The sequence below is a fragment of the Lepidochelys kempii genome, chromosome 5 (genome assembly GCF_965140265.1).
Source record: "Lepidochelys kempii isolate rLepKem1 chromosome 5, rLepKem1.hap2, whole genome shotgun sequence".
NCBI lineage: Eukaryota > Metazoa > Chordata > Testudines > Cheloniidae > Lepidochelys > Lepidochelys kempii.
In genome coordinates, this window is record NC_133260.1 from 36,572,704 (window position 1) to 36,588,991 (window position 16,288).

The 16,288-nt window shown below is 39.2% G+C and overlaps 1 protein-coding gene across 2 annotated transcripts in view; it reads left to right on the forward strand.

Moving 5' to 3' along the window:
* MAP3K1 (mitogen-activated protein kinase kinase kinase 1) overlaps positions 1-14,433 on the forward strand; it is a 95,616-nt gene extending 81,183 nt beyond the window's left edge. For both annotated transcript variants that reach the window (XM_073343966.1, XM_073343967.1), the window contains 5 exons: positions 4,252-4,414; positions 7,381-7,512; positions 8,560-8,702; positions 9,181-9,312; positions 11,735-14,433. In XM_073343966.1, coding sequence (XP_073200067.1) covers positions 4,252-4,414; positions 7,381-7,512; positions 8,560-8,702; positions 9,181-9,312; positions 11,735-11,884 — 720 coding nt within the window. In that variant the 3' untranslated portion in view covers positions 11,885-14,433. The remainder of the gene's footprint in view (positions 1-4,251; positions 4,415-7,380; positions 7,513-8,559; positions 8,703-9,180; positions 9,313-11,734) is intronic.
* The last annotated feature ends 1,855 nt before the right edge of the window (positions 14,434-16,288 follow it).

Here is a 16,288-nt window from a genome sequence, read left to right on the forward strand (position 1 = left end):
TTGGAGAAAATAGAGGAGGATGAGGAGATGGGGGCTTTCATACCCTCCCTTCCAGAGTTGTGGATTCAAGGGGCATTCACATGTGTCCTCAAAAGTTTACTCCTTTGAAAGGGTTCTAAGACTCCTGTATTGTGGATCTGCAGACACAATATATTTAAACAATTACTGGTAAGTAACCCTTTCATTACTCAGAATCCATTCAGGGAGAACCCAGGAAGTCCTCTTCTGGTTTTCTCATCTTGTTTCTCTTCTCCCCCAACTCAGGTTTATGTAGGTGTTTCCCTTGATTTATATCTTTAAAGAACCCGCTTTCTAAATCCAGACCACTTCCAGATTCTATCAAAACCAAATGATTCCCTCTGATTCTTGCCCTTTTCTATAGTCAATAGTACTAATACTGAAAATTTGAATAGTTTCCTGTAAGGCACATTGCAAACATTAATTAATCTGTACGATAGACTGATGTGGAAAGATGGTAGCTAAGTGTACCATTTCACAGAGGAGGAGAGACTAATAGAGTTTTAGGGCTAATCTGCAGAGATTACTTCAATTGGAGCTGAAATGCTCAGCACTTCTGAAGCCCATGTCACAAGCGACATGTACAAGGTCACACAGTTAGTGACAGAGACAAGACTAAAACCCATCTCTCCCAATATCCTAGTCCAGTGGTCAACCAAATAGACTACAATGCCTCTGTTATAAAGATACTTAATTCGCTGTGGTCTCTGCAGTTCTTCACTTTGTAGCATTTACATTCTGAGACTTCTGAGTCCTGTAAGTACTTTAAAGCAGTTAATTTTCGAGACACTCTGTGTCCAGCAACCACAGCTCCAAGCATTGTACTTAAAATTATGTTTCATGTTCCCAACTGCTTATAGATTCCCCTCTTTGTGCCTCAGCATTGGCTCATAAAGTTAGAAAGCATCAACCCAGAGGATGAGCAGAATATGATACAGGAAGACTTGAATGACCTTGAGGACTGGAGTAATAGAAATGGGATGAAATATAGTCCAAAGTGCAAGATCATGCACTTAGGGCCAAATTTTGAAAGGTATTTAGGCACCTAGAGCTGCAGATAGGCACCTAATGGGATGTTTGAAAGCGCCTAAGTAGGTTAGGTGCCTAACTCCCATTGAAATAAATGACTGGCAACCACTGGGATTTTCAAAAGCACCTATCGGCATCTTTAGGTGCCTTTGAAAATGTGATCCTTCAGGACTAATGAACAGGAATCTCTGCTGTAAAATGGGGTCTCATCAGTTTGAAACAAGAGAGGAGAAAGACCTGGTTATATTAATGAATCTCAGGATGACTGAGTCACCATGAAAAAGGCAGATGCGATCCTATGATTCATTAGGGGAGGTGTTCCAGTAGAGGTAGGGAAGTGTTAATACCAATGTACAGTCCAACGCACTGGTAAGACCTCATGTGGAATACGATACACAATTCTGGCCAACCGTGTTCAAGAAAGATGAATTCATACTGGAACAGGTGCGGACAATGACTACTAGGATGATCAGGAGAATGGAGGGCCTATCTTATGAGAGCTTGTTTAACCAGAAAAGCAAAGGCTGGGTGTGGGTACGATTGCTCTGTATAGATAGCTCTGGGGATAAATATAAAGGAGCGAAAGGTAATGTTGGCACATGAATAAATGGGTATAAACTAGCCATGAGTAAATTTAGGATAGAAATGTGTAGAAGGGTTCTAACCATCAGGGACTGAGGTTCTGGAGTTGTGGAGGCAAGAAACCTAACTGGTTTTAAAATAGAGCTCGGCAAGATTAAAAAGGAATTATATGATGGGATTGCCTGGACTCAGTGTTCCAGGAGGTCACTTGCAGACCTATGTTCTTATGACTTGTTCCTTTCTTGATTATTCTTGATGTCACTTGACTTTTTTTGGAAGAGTGTGGGGGGAGTAAAAAATAAAATGAACACTGGTAGAGTTAGAAATCTGTCTATCATCCTTGTGGTCTTCTTCCTGAAGTCTCATGATAGGTTGGCCTCATGAGGCATATGCTACATAACTGAATGCCAAAAAATGCTATTTGCTACTGCTTATGTAGAACAAAGACTTTTTAGGAGAGGAGTTATGTAAAGCTTTGACAATGAGGACATGAAACTGACACAGTATGCAAAAGATGTGAGGGGAAACCAAAGTAGTAATTAATAGAGGAAAATTATAAGACATTGTCTAAATGAATTTGTTAGGGTATTCAAACCTGCTATGAACAAGCAAGATTTCTAGAGCAAGAAGGACTTGGGCTCAACCTCCTAGAATTGTGGCTACCTTTATGGCAACCACCTCTAATTTATCTATATTGGAGAAGCATAAAGCTGTAGTATGGTGTTCAGTTCACACTCTTACACAGCGTTATTCTCTTGGTACTGAAGAGCAGTCCTCCTAGGAATTACTGCTATTGGTGAATCCCTTATCGTGGGACTCTGTAGAGAGAATTTGCTGAAAGAGATCAGAAGGTTCCTTTCTTGATAACCTTGAATAGAATAGAACCTTGAATAGAATAGTATATGTTGTCAGGGAGATTATGTGGCCCCAACTATTATTTACTGCTCCAAATTGGTGAGAATTCACAAGGCATGCTGCATGACTACTCTATCACAAGGGTCCTGCTTTTGGAGAACTCCTTTTACTGGCCTTTTCCCACCTGAATGTGGCTGGAGAAGGAAGTGCTGCCCATAAATGACACCCTAATTTTATCTGTTTTGAAAGGAATCTTCACACTAAAAGTAGACTCAGACCCTCACAAACTCCGTTTTTCAATTTTCTTCATGTTACTGTAGAGAGAAAAAGAGAGGAGACTTTTGAGCAGTCTCTCTTTATTTTCTTTTTACTATAGCAGCATTTTTTCTGTCCACGCAGAGTGAGGTAAAGGTCTGTAATGTTGCTTTGTGATTCCCAAGAATTTGGAATGGTCTGGGCTTATATTTATAGTCAGAATAGTTTAAATGAGTTTAATGTGCAAAGATACGAGGAGAATGATTGTTGGAAGCAGCCTTGGGAGTTACATCCCTACAGATCTTGCCAGCAAAAGGGACTCAAAAGATTTAAGACACTTGCAGTTCTGGACAGTGAGTAGAAGCAGAAAGGCATCAATATTTGAGGCTCTACAGAATGAGGCATGCAGCCCCATTAATCTGGTGACCAAAACCAAATTAACCGTTAAGGAAATGCAAAAGGAATCAAGTGGAGTGCCCCGGGGTCAGTCCTGGGGCTGGTTTTGTACAATATCTTCATTAATGATCTGGATGATGGGACAGATTGCACCCACCGCAAGTTCACAGATGACCCTAAGCTGTGGGGAGAGGTAGATATGCTGGAGGGTAGGGATAGCGTCCAGAGTGACCTACGTAAATTGGAGGATTGGGACAAAAGAAATCTGATGAGGTTCAACAAGGACAAGTGCAGAGTCCTGCACTTAGGACGGAAGAATCCCGAGCACTGCTACAGGCTCAGGTCAGACTGGCTAAGTGGCAGTTCTGCAGAAAAGAATTTGGGGATTACAGTGGGCAAGAAGCTGGATATGAGTCAACAGTGTGCCCTTGTTGCCAAGAAGGCTAATGGCATATTGGGCTGCATTAGTAGGAGCACTGCCAGCAGACCGAGGGAAGTGATTATTCCCCTCTATTGGGCACTGGTGAGGCCACATCTGGAGTATTACGTCCAGTTTTCCCCCCGCCCCCCACTACAGAAAAGATGTGGACAGATTGGAGAGAGTCCAGCGAGAGGGCAACGTAAATTATTAGGGGGCTGGGACACATGACTACGAGTAGAGGCTGAGGGAACCTGGGCTTATTTAGTCTACAGAAGAGAAGAGTGAGGGGGGATTTCATAGCAGCCTTCAACTATCTGAAGGGAGGTTCCAAAGAGGATGGAGCTCGGCTGTTCTCAGTGGTGGCAGATGACAGAATAAGGAGCAGTGGTCTCAAGTTGCAGTTGGGGAGGTCTAGGTTGGATATTAGAAAAAACTATTTCACTAGGAGGGTGCTGAAGCACTGGAATGGGTTACCTAGGGAGGTGGTGGAATCTCTAGCCTTTTAAGGCCTGGCTTGACAAAACCCTGGCTGAGATTATTTCGTTGGGGGTTGGGTCCTGCTTTGAGCAGGGGGTTGGACTATAGATAACCTCCTGAAGTCTCTTCCAACCCTAATCTTCTTTGATTCTATGAAAGTATGACATTAAATTCAAAACTATTATCTAAGGTAAAATTTAAATGTTTTTGTGAAATAGGTGACATATGTCAGGAACACATCATCTGAGCAGGAAGAGGTAGTCGAAGCACTGAGAGAAGAGATAAGGATGATGAGTCATCTGAACCATCCTAATATCATTCGAATGTTGGGTGCTACATGTGAAAAGAGCAACTATAATCTCTTTATAGAATGGATGGCAGGTAAACAGCATTCTGTACATAGCATAGGGGTAACCAAACTGCTGGAATAAAAAGCAAATGCACATCTGTTCCTCTTATAGGAAGACAGTAATTTTCCAGGGTTTTCACTGTGTTACATGAGCTTTACGATTTGTGACTTTCCACACTAATATATTTTAATGAATGACTGCACTTTGCACATTTATTAGTATACTTGTAAGCACCAGTAGCCAGCAGTATTTTAGGTTGCAAAATAGTATAACTCTTGTGTCTTCAAATGATCGTACTGGTATCTTTCCAAAATACTCACCTTTTTTTTTTTTTTTTTTTTTACTTGGAGTTTTCCATCCTTAAGGTGAATTTTATTTGGGAAATTCAAGCAAAAATCCTTTCACCTGTTCCTGAATTATGTGTAGTGGGGAGGGATTTCTTGTGAAAAAATTCTACCCACACTTTATGAATGGGGCTAAAGCAGATGAAGTTCGTAAGTTAGTAGTGACATAGTCCTTATTGAGGGACAACTATTCTGTTTTCATTTAATGGAAAGAGTGGGTTTGATTTTAACAGAGCAGTTCTCAAACTTCATTGCACTGCAACCCCCTTCTGAAAACAAAAATTACAACTCAACCCCAGGAGAGGGAACGGAAGCCTGAGCTCACCTGAGCCCTGCTGCCCAGGGGCTGGATAGGGGGGCCACAGCTGAAGCCCTTGTGCTTTGGCTTCAGCCCTGTACCCCAGCAATCTAACGCCAGCCCTGGCAACCCCATTAAAATGGGGTCATGACCCACTTTGGGGTCCCAATGCACAGTTTGAGAACTGCTGATTTAACAAGTATACATTTGAAAATTCCATAGTAAGAATGTGCAATAGAAAATGTCTTGATGCTCACAGGTGAGCATTTCAACACATGTGCACAGTTTAAGAGCACAGTTGTTAGTTCAAGAGATTTATAAGTTCTGTGGGCTGAATAGTTTCAGATTTTCTTTTTTTAATCTCCATGTACTCTCTCCTCCCTCTCCGCTCCCCCACCCCCAAAAAAATTAGACTGGGAAATTGCATACAAAAAAAGTTGTATTAATCCTTAAACACTGCACATCACATCTCAAAAAAATCATGAGATGGCTATATCAAGAAAAGACCTGTTATTCAGCTGCTCAGTCTGGGGAGAAGTTCTGTGCTCCAGGAATGCAGACCTCAGTTGATGCAGTTTTAAGATATTTTATTCTCAACTGCATAGTATCAAATACAGTGAGACTTATTTAAAAAAAAAATCTTTGCTAGAGCTACTTAGGATGCTCAATATTTTTATAAAACTATGTTTACTTAGGAAAAATACAGTAACCCACTACCAGGCTGGAGAGGTCCCCAAAGACAGTTTAGATTAAAGTGAGTTTTCTAAAATAGGGGTTTACCAGTATAGTTCAGTAGAAACGTGTCTTGTAGTTATTCAAAATCCAAACACTTATGGAGTGGTATCTTAATGACAAGTAAGGAGACCATGAAAGAGAGCATTGTATCTTCTTCAACAATTATGTATCCTGGTAGACTACTCAGTATTATCAGCCATCTAACGTGCAAACCTCAAGTGGGTATCACTGAATGTAATGGCGCAGAAAACACTTTCCTGAAACACCAGCAGAGTGAAAAAAATGCAAGAGAAGAAGAGCTCTCAAATCTTAAAAAGTCTGATTTTCATGAAAAAGTAATGTATAGTATAGATAATGTCAGGAATGGTCCTCACATTTTACTTATGAACAGGTAATATTATACTCCTGGGGGAATTCTGCGCCAAAAAATTAAAAATTCTGTGCACAATATTTTAAAATTCTACATAGTTTATTTGTTAAAATAACACAATATAATCATGCCAGTTTCAATTATTTTGGTAATCTGTCAGCAAGTATATCTGTAACAATACAGACCAAAAAAAGATTCTGGTAATTTTTTTTGGCAAATGGATTCCTTACTAGGCATATTTTAATACAGAACTTTGAATAACTCATTTAAGTTACAATACGTAACTGTATTTCCTGCACCAGTCAGAAGCAGTCCCAGGTGCCCCACTCTGTCCTAACTTGCTCCACGGGCCAGGTGCTATGATGAACTTCTACTTCTGGGGAAATTCTTTGCCACTGCACACACATACAATTTTTTCCCCCACAGAAAATACATTCTGCCCCGCGAGTGCTGTAGTTCCACCTTTTGCCCACCAGCGGCTGCTGTGGCACCGGAACAGCCTGTTGCATCATGCTGTTGTCTGCTCTGGCGCCACAGTGGCCTCTGGTGGGCAAAAGGTAGAACTGTAACGCTTCTGGGGCACAATATTTTCTGCAGAAAAAAATAAAATTCTGCGGGACACACAAATTCTGCACATTCACAGTGGTGCAGAATTTCCCCAGGAGTAGTAGTTATCAAGAGTAGATAGAGGAACACTTGAGACACGCAAATATTGTCTTTAGAAAACAAAAATTATAGAAAAATTGCTTTTTTGTTTTTTTTCCTGTTAAATTAAAAAAAATGTAATTGCATATTAAATATTTAAATACAGATATATAAATGGTAAGAAAAAGAGAAAGTTACGGTCTAGGCTTGTTTGTGTTCTAACGTCTCCATTTACAATAACAATATTTTAAAACTGTTGCTCTTCTTGAGAAACTTGGTACAGTAAATTGAATGAATATCTGTAGGTTACTTTCCATCAGCAACAGAACTCTAACTTTTATAAGGCTTTTCAGTTTTTCTTTTTAAAGGGATATTTAAGGCAAATAGTTTTAAAATGTGTGCTGAGCAGCAGTTGGAAACTCCACGGTTGTGCTCATGGTAGATTTCTTTGCTTATATAATGCATCACACATTTTTGAAAAATTGAGTTACTAGTGTCCAATAAAATCATAGAAAAAAATTAGTCCAATTATGGCAGCCAAAGCTACCTAATGCTAATCATGAGTATAAATATTGGAGAAAAAATATAAACAATTTATCTTCCAGGGGGATCAGTTGCTCATTTGCTAAGTAAATATGGAGCCTTCAAAGAATCAGTTGTTGTTAATTACACAGAACAACTGCTGCGTGGCCTTTCTTACCTCCATGAGAATCAGATTATCCACAGGGATGTCAAAGGTAAGAACTCTTGATTGTTGTCTAATAAGAATTCAGAAAGCTTCTTTGTTTGGGGGCAGTTATTATCTGTGTCACTCTTATTGGAGATGAGATCTATGCTTGATTTGCCCAGTTGCATTTAGGAACCTTGAAGCTACTAAACTGCATCCAAACATTCATGTAGTGCTTAGAAATATGTAGCTCCTTACATACTGGAGACAGGTGCTGATGCAAAAGGTTGATTTAGGGATGAGCAAACTGGTTCAACAAACATAAGCAAATCAAACCAAACTCAAATCTTTTTGAAGGTTCGGAAATGTTCAGATAGCTTTTCTCTTAATTTTTCATTATTGGTCACCAGTTGGTTTTCTAGATATTTATTTGGCCCCGAGGCATCTTAGTATTGAGCTCTTGGTCTCAGCTTAATTTTGTGGGTGTAAGGGATTCAGATGAACATCCAAAATTTTGGTTCTTATGATAAGGAAAACCTCCAAACCTGTGGAATTTTGCTTACAACTAATGTTGCTGTAACTATCCAGTAAAGATCCAGTAGGAACACCGAAGTCTCTGATTTCAGGCTTACTGTGGCAGTTTATATTCACACGTAAGATATGAGAACAAATTTCAAGGGAATGCTTTCTTTGGCCCCCTCTTTCTGGAGTTATTTTCAAGTGGATGTGAGCCACTTGCATTCAGATAGAAGGATGTAAGGTTTATAGGAGATCTTATATAGGTAGTTGTATAATGCCTTCACTAAGTTCTAGTCACCACCCTCTTCCAGGGCTGTACTCTGCTTCCTACTCTTACATTTGCCCCAGTTCTGAGGCTTCATACTGCTTCTCAAAATCTTTTCTCTCATATTCTCAGGCCACTGTGTAATGTTATCTAAGTATAATGGAGACAGATCACCCACTATTAGACAGTTCTGGGCAGTATTCTGTTCTTAGCTCCTCATCTCCTTGCTTTCATGGGTTCGTCAGACCCTTAGTACTTTTTAATACAGATAAGTATCTCATTGTGTTTTTGACAGAAAGCCAACTAGCAGTGTTTTTGTTATGCTGTTGACAGGTGCCAATTTGCTAATTGACAGCACAGGTCATAGATTAAGAATTGCTGATTTTGGAGCTGCAGCCAGGTTGGCGTCCAAGGGAACTGGTGCTGGAGAGTTTCAGGGACAGTTGTTGGGAACTATTGCATTTATGGCACCAGAGGTAAGAAGCCACTTTGAAAAATTTTGGGGGGAGATGTGTGTTAGAGCTTTGTGCAAATAATTAATTGAGCCAAATGGTAACAGTATCCATAAGTGAAGCAGAGCTTCATATAACCTCATTGTCATAAAAAATTGGAATTATATGTTTTGTTGCTATCTTGGTGTTTTCCCTTCCCAGATGGTTGTTCCAGTTACTCTGACATGGACCACATCTTGACACATTGTTCCTTCATGCAAATGGCCACTGAGCATTCTTAATTACAGCACATTAATTGTTTGTTTGACCAGGCCCTTTAATTGTTCTTGTACTTGACACATGGATAAAACTTGTCAATATTTACACCCTTGTTAACTCACTTAACCCAAAATTGTATTTAAAATGCTCTTGATTTGGCTTCTGTGTGTATAGAACAATGCATGTGTAGTGTTAGTGGCATGGAATTAATTAGATTAAGCCCTGATATATCTTCCTTTTGTAGGTACTGCGGGGCCAGCAATATGGAAGGAGCTGTGATGTATGGAGCGTTGGCTGTGCTATTATAGAAATGGCTTGTGCTAAACCACCTTGGAATGCTGAGAAGCACTCCAATCACCTTGCTTTGATATTTAAGGTGAGATACCTTGTTGTATTGTAAATAAGTTAAGCAAATGTTGGCACTTCAGTGCTTGATTTCATGTATAACAGTGTAGATTTTAGGAAGAAATAAGGTACACAGTGAAGAATAATTACAATGCTTCCTTTTTATATAAGGCTTTTTATTACAAATGCTACAGTAATGTAAAACTGCTACATTCTAGCTACAATTTCCTCTGGGTTTTTTTGAAAAATGATTCACACGCAAGAATAGCCTCTAGAGCAGGGGCGGGCAAACGTTTTGGTCTGAGGGCCACATCGGGTTTCCAAAATTGTGTGGAGGGCTGGTTAGGGGAGGCTGTATCTCCCCAAAGAGCCAGGCATGGCCCAGTCCCCGCCTCCTATCCAACCTCTCCCGCTTCTCACCCCCTGACGGCTCTCCCAGGACTTCTGCCCCTCCAATCCCCCCCCCCCCCGAGAGCCCCCCTGGGATTCCCTACCCCATCCATCACACCCTGCTCCCTGTCCCCTGACCACCATCCCCACCCCTGAGTGCCCCCTGCTGCCCCATCCAGCCCCCCCTCTCATTCCTGACTTCCCCCTGGGACCCTTGCCCCATCTAACGACTCCTGCTCCATCCAATCACCCCCCCCAACTCCCCTGCCCTCTGTCCAACGCTCCCTGCCCCCTTACCGTGCTGCCTGGAGCACTGGTGGTGCTACAACCGGGCCGCCCAGAGCATCGGGTCAGGCCATGGCTCCGCAACGGCGCTGCCTGGCCGCCCAGAGCATTACGCTGGTGGCGCAGCGCGCTGAGGCTGTGGGGGAGGGGAGACAGTGGGGGAGAGGCCAGGGGCTAGCCTCCCAGGTCAGGAGCTCAGGGGCCAGGCAGGAGGGTCTTGCGGGCCAGATGTGGCCCGTGAGCTGTAGTTTGCCCACCTCTGCTCTAGAGAGGAGCACTATACTAAGATATAAGTTGGGGGAGCAAAGCAGGAGTGATGTCACTGACATATATCATTGGTTCCTATTTTACAGTTTGTTATATCACTATAGTACAAATTATAAAATTGAGGTACATTCATATTTTATAATTTGGGGAAGAATATCCTTAACTAAAAATTGATCTTTAGCATTCAGGTGTCCAGCCCCAGAGGACTAGAGTAAAATAGGCATCATTTTGATGGACTTGCAATCTCAGAGCATTGATTAAGGATATTAACCACATTTTTTTGGCAATCAGAATTCTTATTCAATTAAAAAAAAAACTCTAAAAATCTTAATAGAAATAACATGAATGAATGAAAGAATAAAATACTTCTATAAAATATGAGCCAGTACAACAGTAATCATGCACAGATTCTAATCAAGCCCTGGTAAATAGTAATCAAATATTACCTCTCTTGTTCAGTGGCATACATGAATTGGTTGGTGGTCTCAGTCTAGTTAATGATAGCTATGGGTCTACATCACCACAACCATCATCCTCGTTAACCCTAATTGGCATTCATATAGAGAGGTTATGGATTGTGTGAACAGAGTGAACTACACTTCAGACTTAGTGGTTCTGCTTCAAAGTTACAGTTGAAATGCACTGGCAAGGCACTGTGAGGGAGGGTATACTATAGATACCCAACCCTCACCAGATCCATATACCTCCTTGCATTATGCCAGTTAAACACAGATAAGTGGTGTGCCAGAATAATGCGTATAAGGTATAAGCATGGCAGGAGAATTTCCCAGTTATTTGAGTTGATGGGTACAAAGGAGTCTTGTCCTAGAAACAGAATTATAAGAGGATTCAAGGAGAGAACTGAGACTAAGAGTAGCAGCAATGAATATTGACATCACAGCAAACTGAGGTCAGGAAAATCTCAAATGAGGTCAGGGCCAAAGCATTATTTTCTATAATAAGAAAAGGAGTACTTGTGGCACCTTAGAGACTAACCAATTTATTTGAGCATGAGCTTTCGTGAGCTACAGCTCACTTCATCGGATGCATACTGTGGAAACTGCAGAAGACATTATATACACAGAGATCATGAAACAATACCTCCTCCCACCCCACTCTTTTGCTGGTGATAGCTTATCTAAAGTGATATTACCAGCAGGAGAGTGGGGTGGGAGGAGGTATTTTTTCATGCTTTGTGTGTATATAAAAAGATCTTCTACCCTTTCCACAGTATGCATCCGATGAAGTGAGCTGTAGCTCACGAAAGCTCATGCTCAAATAAATTGGTTAGTCTCTAAGGTGCCACAAGTACTCCTTTTCTTTTTGCGAAGACAGACTAACATGGCTGTTACTCTGAAACCTGTCATTTTCTATAATGTAATCACTTGCATAATCTGTAGAGTAACTGGTTTTGGAAATGAGGAGTCCAGTCAGCCAGCATCTAGTGGAGTAAAAAAAGAAAAAGTAAAGCTGTTGATAACTTCTAAACACATTTTTACTTCTGTCTGTAGATTGCTAGCGCAACTACTGCTCCATCAATTCCCTCGCATCTGTCTCCTGGTTTAAGAGACGTGACCCTTCGGTGTTTAGAACTTCAACCTCAGGACAGACCCCCATCACGGGAACTGCTGAAACACCCAGTCTTCCGTACTACCTGGTAGCTAATTATGTAAAAATTATGAAGATGCTACTGAATATAGAACAATGCCCATCTTGCAGTGCAGTTGAGCACCGCAGCATGTATTATTCTACTGGTCTTAATTATACATCAAGGATTGAAGGCCAGTGGAGGATCCTTACCTAAGTATGTGATTGACAAATCGAGATCTTTACCTAAGCTCAGTATGCAACCTTTCATAACTTGTGAAGAAATATGTGAACTGTGCCTTTTCAAAGATCTGGCTCAAGGTGAACAAGAGAACATTTTTCTTTAAATCTGCATGATTATTTAGCAGATAAGTGATTTTATTTTCTTTTGGGGCACTTTTTCAGCAATCTTAGCAGCTGAGGGGCTCAGGATCTACTTTAATATTGCAGTCACTGTTCCATTTCACATTGTGGTCATAAGCAGAGGGTTCTGCAATTCCATTCAGTTTTTCATCACTGGCTAAAAAGGAAATTCTGTGTATGTTCCTTTTATTTCACAAAGTATGTTCTCCTAGTGGAGTATTAAAAACAAACATGGATGAATACTTTTAAAACCATATTCTGCCTTCTTTAAAAATGTAACTAGGCAGCTGTGGTTCACTGTGCATTTACTGCTGGCCCTGTAATTTCCTGTTTGAAGTTATGGTTCTAGACTTTCATTTTATTTTACATTCAGGGAAAGGTGATCTTTAAAACAAACCATCTTCAGAACCAGGTGCAAACTAGGTATCACTGGATATCTTGCTGATTGAAATACAGGTTTATTTGAAATCTGGAATAAAATACTGATAGTTTCAGGCTCTCACAGTGCAGGTATTTTTTTTAAAAAAAAGGAAGATTTCTGTGCAGAAAAACAACTTGTAACCCCAGATCATGTTAAATGTTAGTTTTTGAGCCTATTTTCATGTAACCATTTGTTTTGTTAAACTGTGTAGACAAGTTTCATGTGAAGACCCCTGCCTGTAGCTCCCTTTAAAGTCTGTGGGAGTTTTGCCTTTGACTTAAGTGTGAGCCAGGACCAGGCTCTGGATTCAAGTCTCTTACTGTGTAACAAAACTGTATTCATGTTCACCTCTGATATTAAGTTTTACCTGCTGTTTTCCTTCTGCAATACGTCATCTATTTACAATAGCAACTGATTATGTAATTTGAAAATCTGTTAAAAATATGACCTTACCCTAATAAAAAGTCTTGATTTTTAACAAGAAATAAACTTGGATTTGAAAGCAAGTTAAGACAAAATTTGATGTAAAGCTTCACCTGTAGTACAAAACTTGGGTTTTTTAAACAGGTGTTTGTTTGTTTGTTTTTTTAAGTGGTCTTTTAATGGTTTTAAAGACAGGTTTTTAGATTCTGATGCATGTAATTCTGAAGGAAAATGGCAGCTGTTCTTTTGCTTTTTAATGGGGATGGGGGGGGTCTTTTTAAATCAAGTACTGATTGTGTTTAATCCATTTTTTTAAAATAACTGTTCAAGTTTTAACTCTTCAGAAGCCAGTAGAATTGCTGGACTGAAATCGAATTGGTTATTTTCAAAGACTCAGGACAAACTAAATAAGCTATAGTACATTAAAAATGTACACAAAACATAAATTGGAAGTAAAACAAGTTTAAGATAAGTTTACAGGAATGATAGTGCTCATGCTAATAAAACAGTTTCATTAGATGTGAATGTGTATTTCTTTTTGAAATTTTACATTCCTTTGTTTTGGAAGATTGGCAAACTTTGAAGAGTTAAAAAAAAAAAAAAAATACCGAAATGTGAAGTTTGGTAGCTCTAACTGTATTGTACTTGACTTTTTCTTTCATTTTTTTTAACCACTTAGAATTCTTCATTATTCTAATAAGATTGTTTCCAAGTCTTTCTTATGTGCAAGCTTTAAAGGATGCACTCTTGCCAATTCATGTACTGGAAGATCAATTGTCAGATTAGTACTTTTTCTGGCAGAAATGTAAACTGTATACACTGATGAACCTCAGCTAATCAGTATTACTTTGTAGATCACCATGCCTACCACATTTCAAACTCAGACTGCCTCTAGATGTCCAAATGCATATTGTTTGAGTTTGTTTGCATTTCCCTCGGCTTGCTGGTAATTGTGGTGTTTTTAAAATGCAGATGTGATGTAATATTCTTATTTTCTTTGGATCAAAGCTGGACTGAAAATTGTATTGTGTAATTATTTTTGTGTTCTTAATGTTATTTGGTACTTAAGTTGTAAATAACGTCTACTGCTGTTTATTCCAATTTCTACTACCTCAGGTGTCCTATAGATTTTCTTCTACCAAAGTTCACTTTCACAATGAAATTATATTTGCTATGTGACTGATTCCTAAGACTTCCAGGGCTTAAGGGCTAACTTCTATTAGCACCTTACTGTGCAAGCAAATTTTACAGAAATCTCTGGGTTAAGAAAATTTGGCTTCGTTGTATCCTTTGTTATTTTAAATATATCAAGATATTTTAATTAAAAGTTTTTACCCCATTGAACCAATTTTATAGTATAATTTGTACCTATTTTGGTGGTTTTGTCTTTATAGTAAATAAAAGATTTTGAACAAATGTTGTTGTTCTTTATCATAATGTATCTGTTTTGAATCAAACACTTCTGGCACACTTTCATTGTTTATACACAGAGGCATTTTGTACACAGCACTTGCTGCCGCTGAGAGGCAAACTGAGACTTCAGACTCCTCAGGTAAGGGTCTTATACTTTGCCCAGCTATTTGACAAAGAATTGAACAGTCCAGCTAATCAGCATCACTTTGATCTTTTTCACTTATCTCGCCTTTCCATGACTGTGTTAACTCTTTACATTTTCAAAAATATCCGAACATAGGAAGTTTTTCAATCTGATTCAATGACCATACCGATCATTTAAAAAAAGATCATTGAAATACTGCTCTGCTCATCATGACCCTGATCCATGAAAGCACTTGCCATGTGTTTATCTGTCTCTGTTCAGCAGAGTTACTTACGGTAATATCATATGCATAGGCTTAAGTGCTTTGATGAAACGAGGCCTGTATTATGGGTCTTATACTGGGAAATATTTAGGTTCTTCCATTATTTCTTTCCCTTTTCCTTTGTTTTTTGTTTTTTTTAAATATAAAATTACTCTCCTAAATTTGAGCTACTGTTTTACATATTGATACATTTAAGGTGTTGTACTGGTACATGTAAACGGAGTGGCAGCAATTCTTTAAAAAGTGCTTGTATGAGTTTGTATTACTACAAAAAATCTCTTCATTGTCAAATCAGGTGAGTAGAAATTAGTAAATCAGTTCTGGGCTATTATGGTGTGTCTCTGGTGAAAGGAAAATTAATCAGCTCTGCTTACTAGAGCTACGGTGAAATTTGTTTCTGCATTAAAGAAGTAATCATGTCAAACTTCTCTTCATACTCAAGTAATCTGAAAATCTGAAAAGTATCCTTAAAGCTTGTTTTAGTTACTTCCTTGGAAACAACTCATTCTTTTAAAAGTGAAAATTAAAGTAAAATCAAATACAATATTTAAGTTTAAACCTGTCTGAAATACATTTGATGGGGACATCCTAAACCATATTTTGAATGTACAAATATTCATTTATTTACATTCCCCATAGGGATGTCATGGGAACACTGGCAGACAGAACTTGTCTCGCTGACAGAACTTGTCAACAGCCATCCTCCATTCAACCAGAAAAACCCCAATATTAATGGGAAAAACAAGCTGAAAAAATAGGCTGGAGTCTGAATAGAAAAAAAACTACACCAGACAAGAATTAAATAGTGAAATTCAAAGAGATCTTATCTCCCTCATTTGATTTATTACATGCACTATTAAAATCCACAGGACTGGGAGAATTTTGCAGGCTCTGTTTTAAAGTATAAATGTACAATACACAATATGAATGATTAAATTTCTCCATTTGCTAAAGAAATACTCGTCTAAAATTCACCTATATTCTGCTCTATGTGAATGAGCAAACAGTAGTTTAACTTTTCCTTGTGATGGGTTAGGTAAGCAAAAGATGTTGCCCTAAAGTATTCCTCATTGTTGGGGCTCCCCCAAGACCTTTTCCACTTGGGTCCTCGAGAACTCAGTTTGGCACTCAGGTTCCTTTGTTTAACATACAAAAGTTGTACTGAGTTGTCAGATTCAAGCATGGGGTGGGGGGTAAGTACAGGGTGTACCGCACATCTAAAGTTACATAGCAAACTCTTAAATATACATTTACCCCTTACATTATGTTTACTATGCATTGCATCACATGTTTTGGGATTGGCTTGCTCACTTTGTAGGAACCAATTCCTGTACCGCATTCAGTCTCCATGCACAACTTACTCTTTTCCTCATCTTACATTCAGGGCTTACCTCTCAGTTATCTTGTCCATTGTAAATGGATTCCCTAGGTGTTCCCTCCTGACCTTAGCT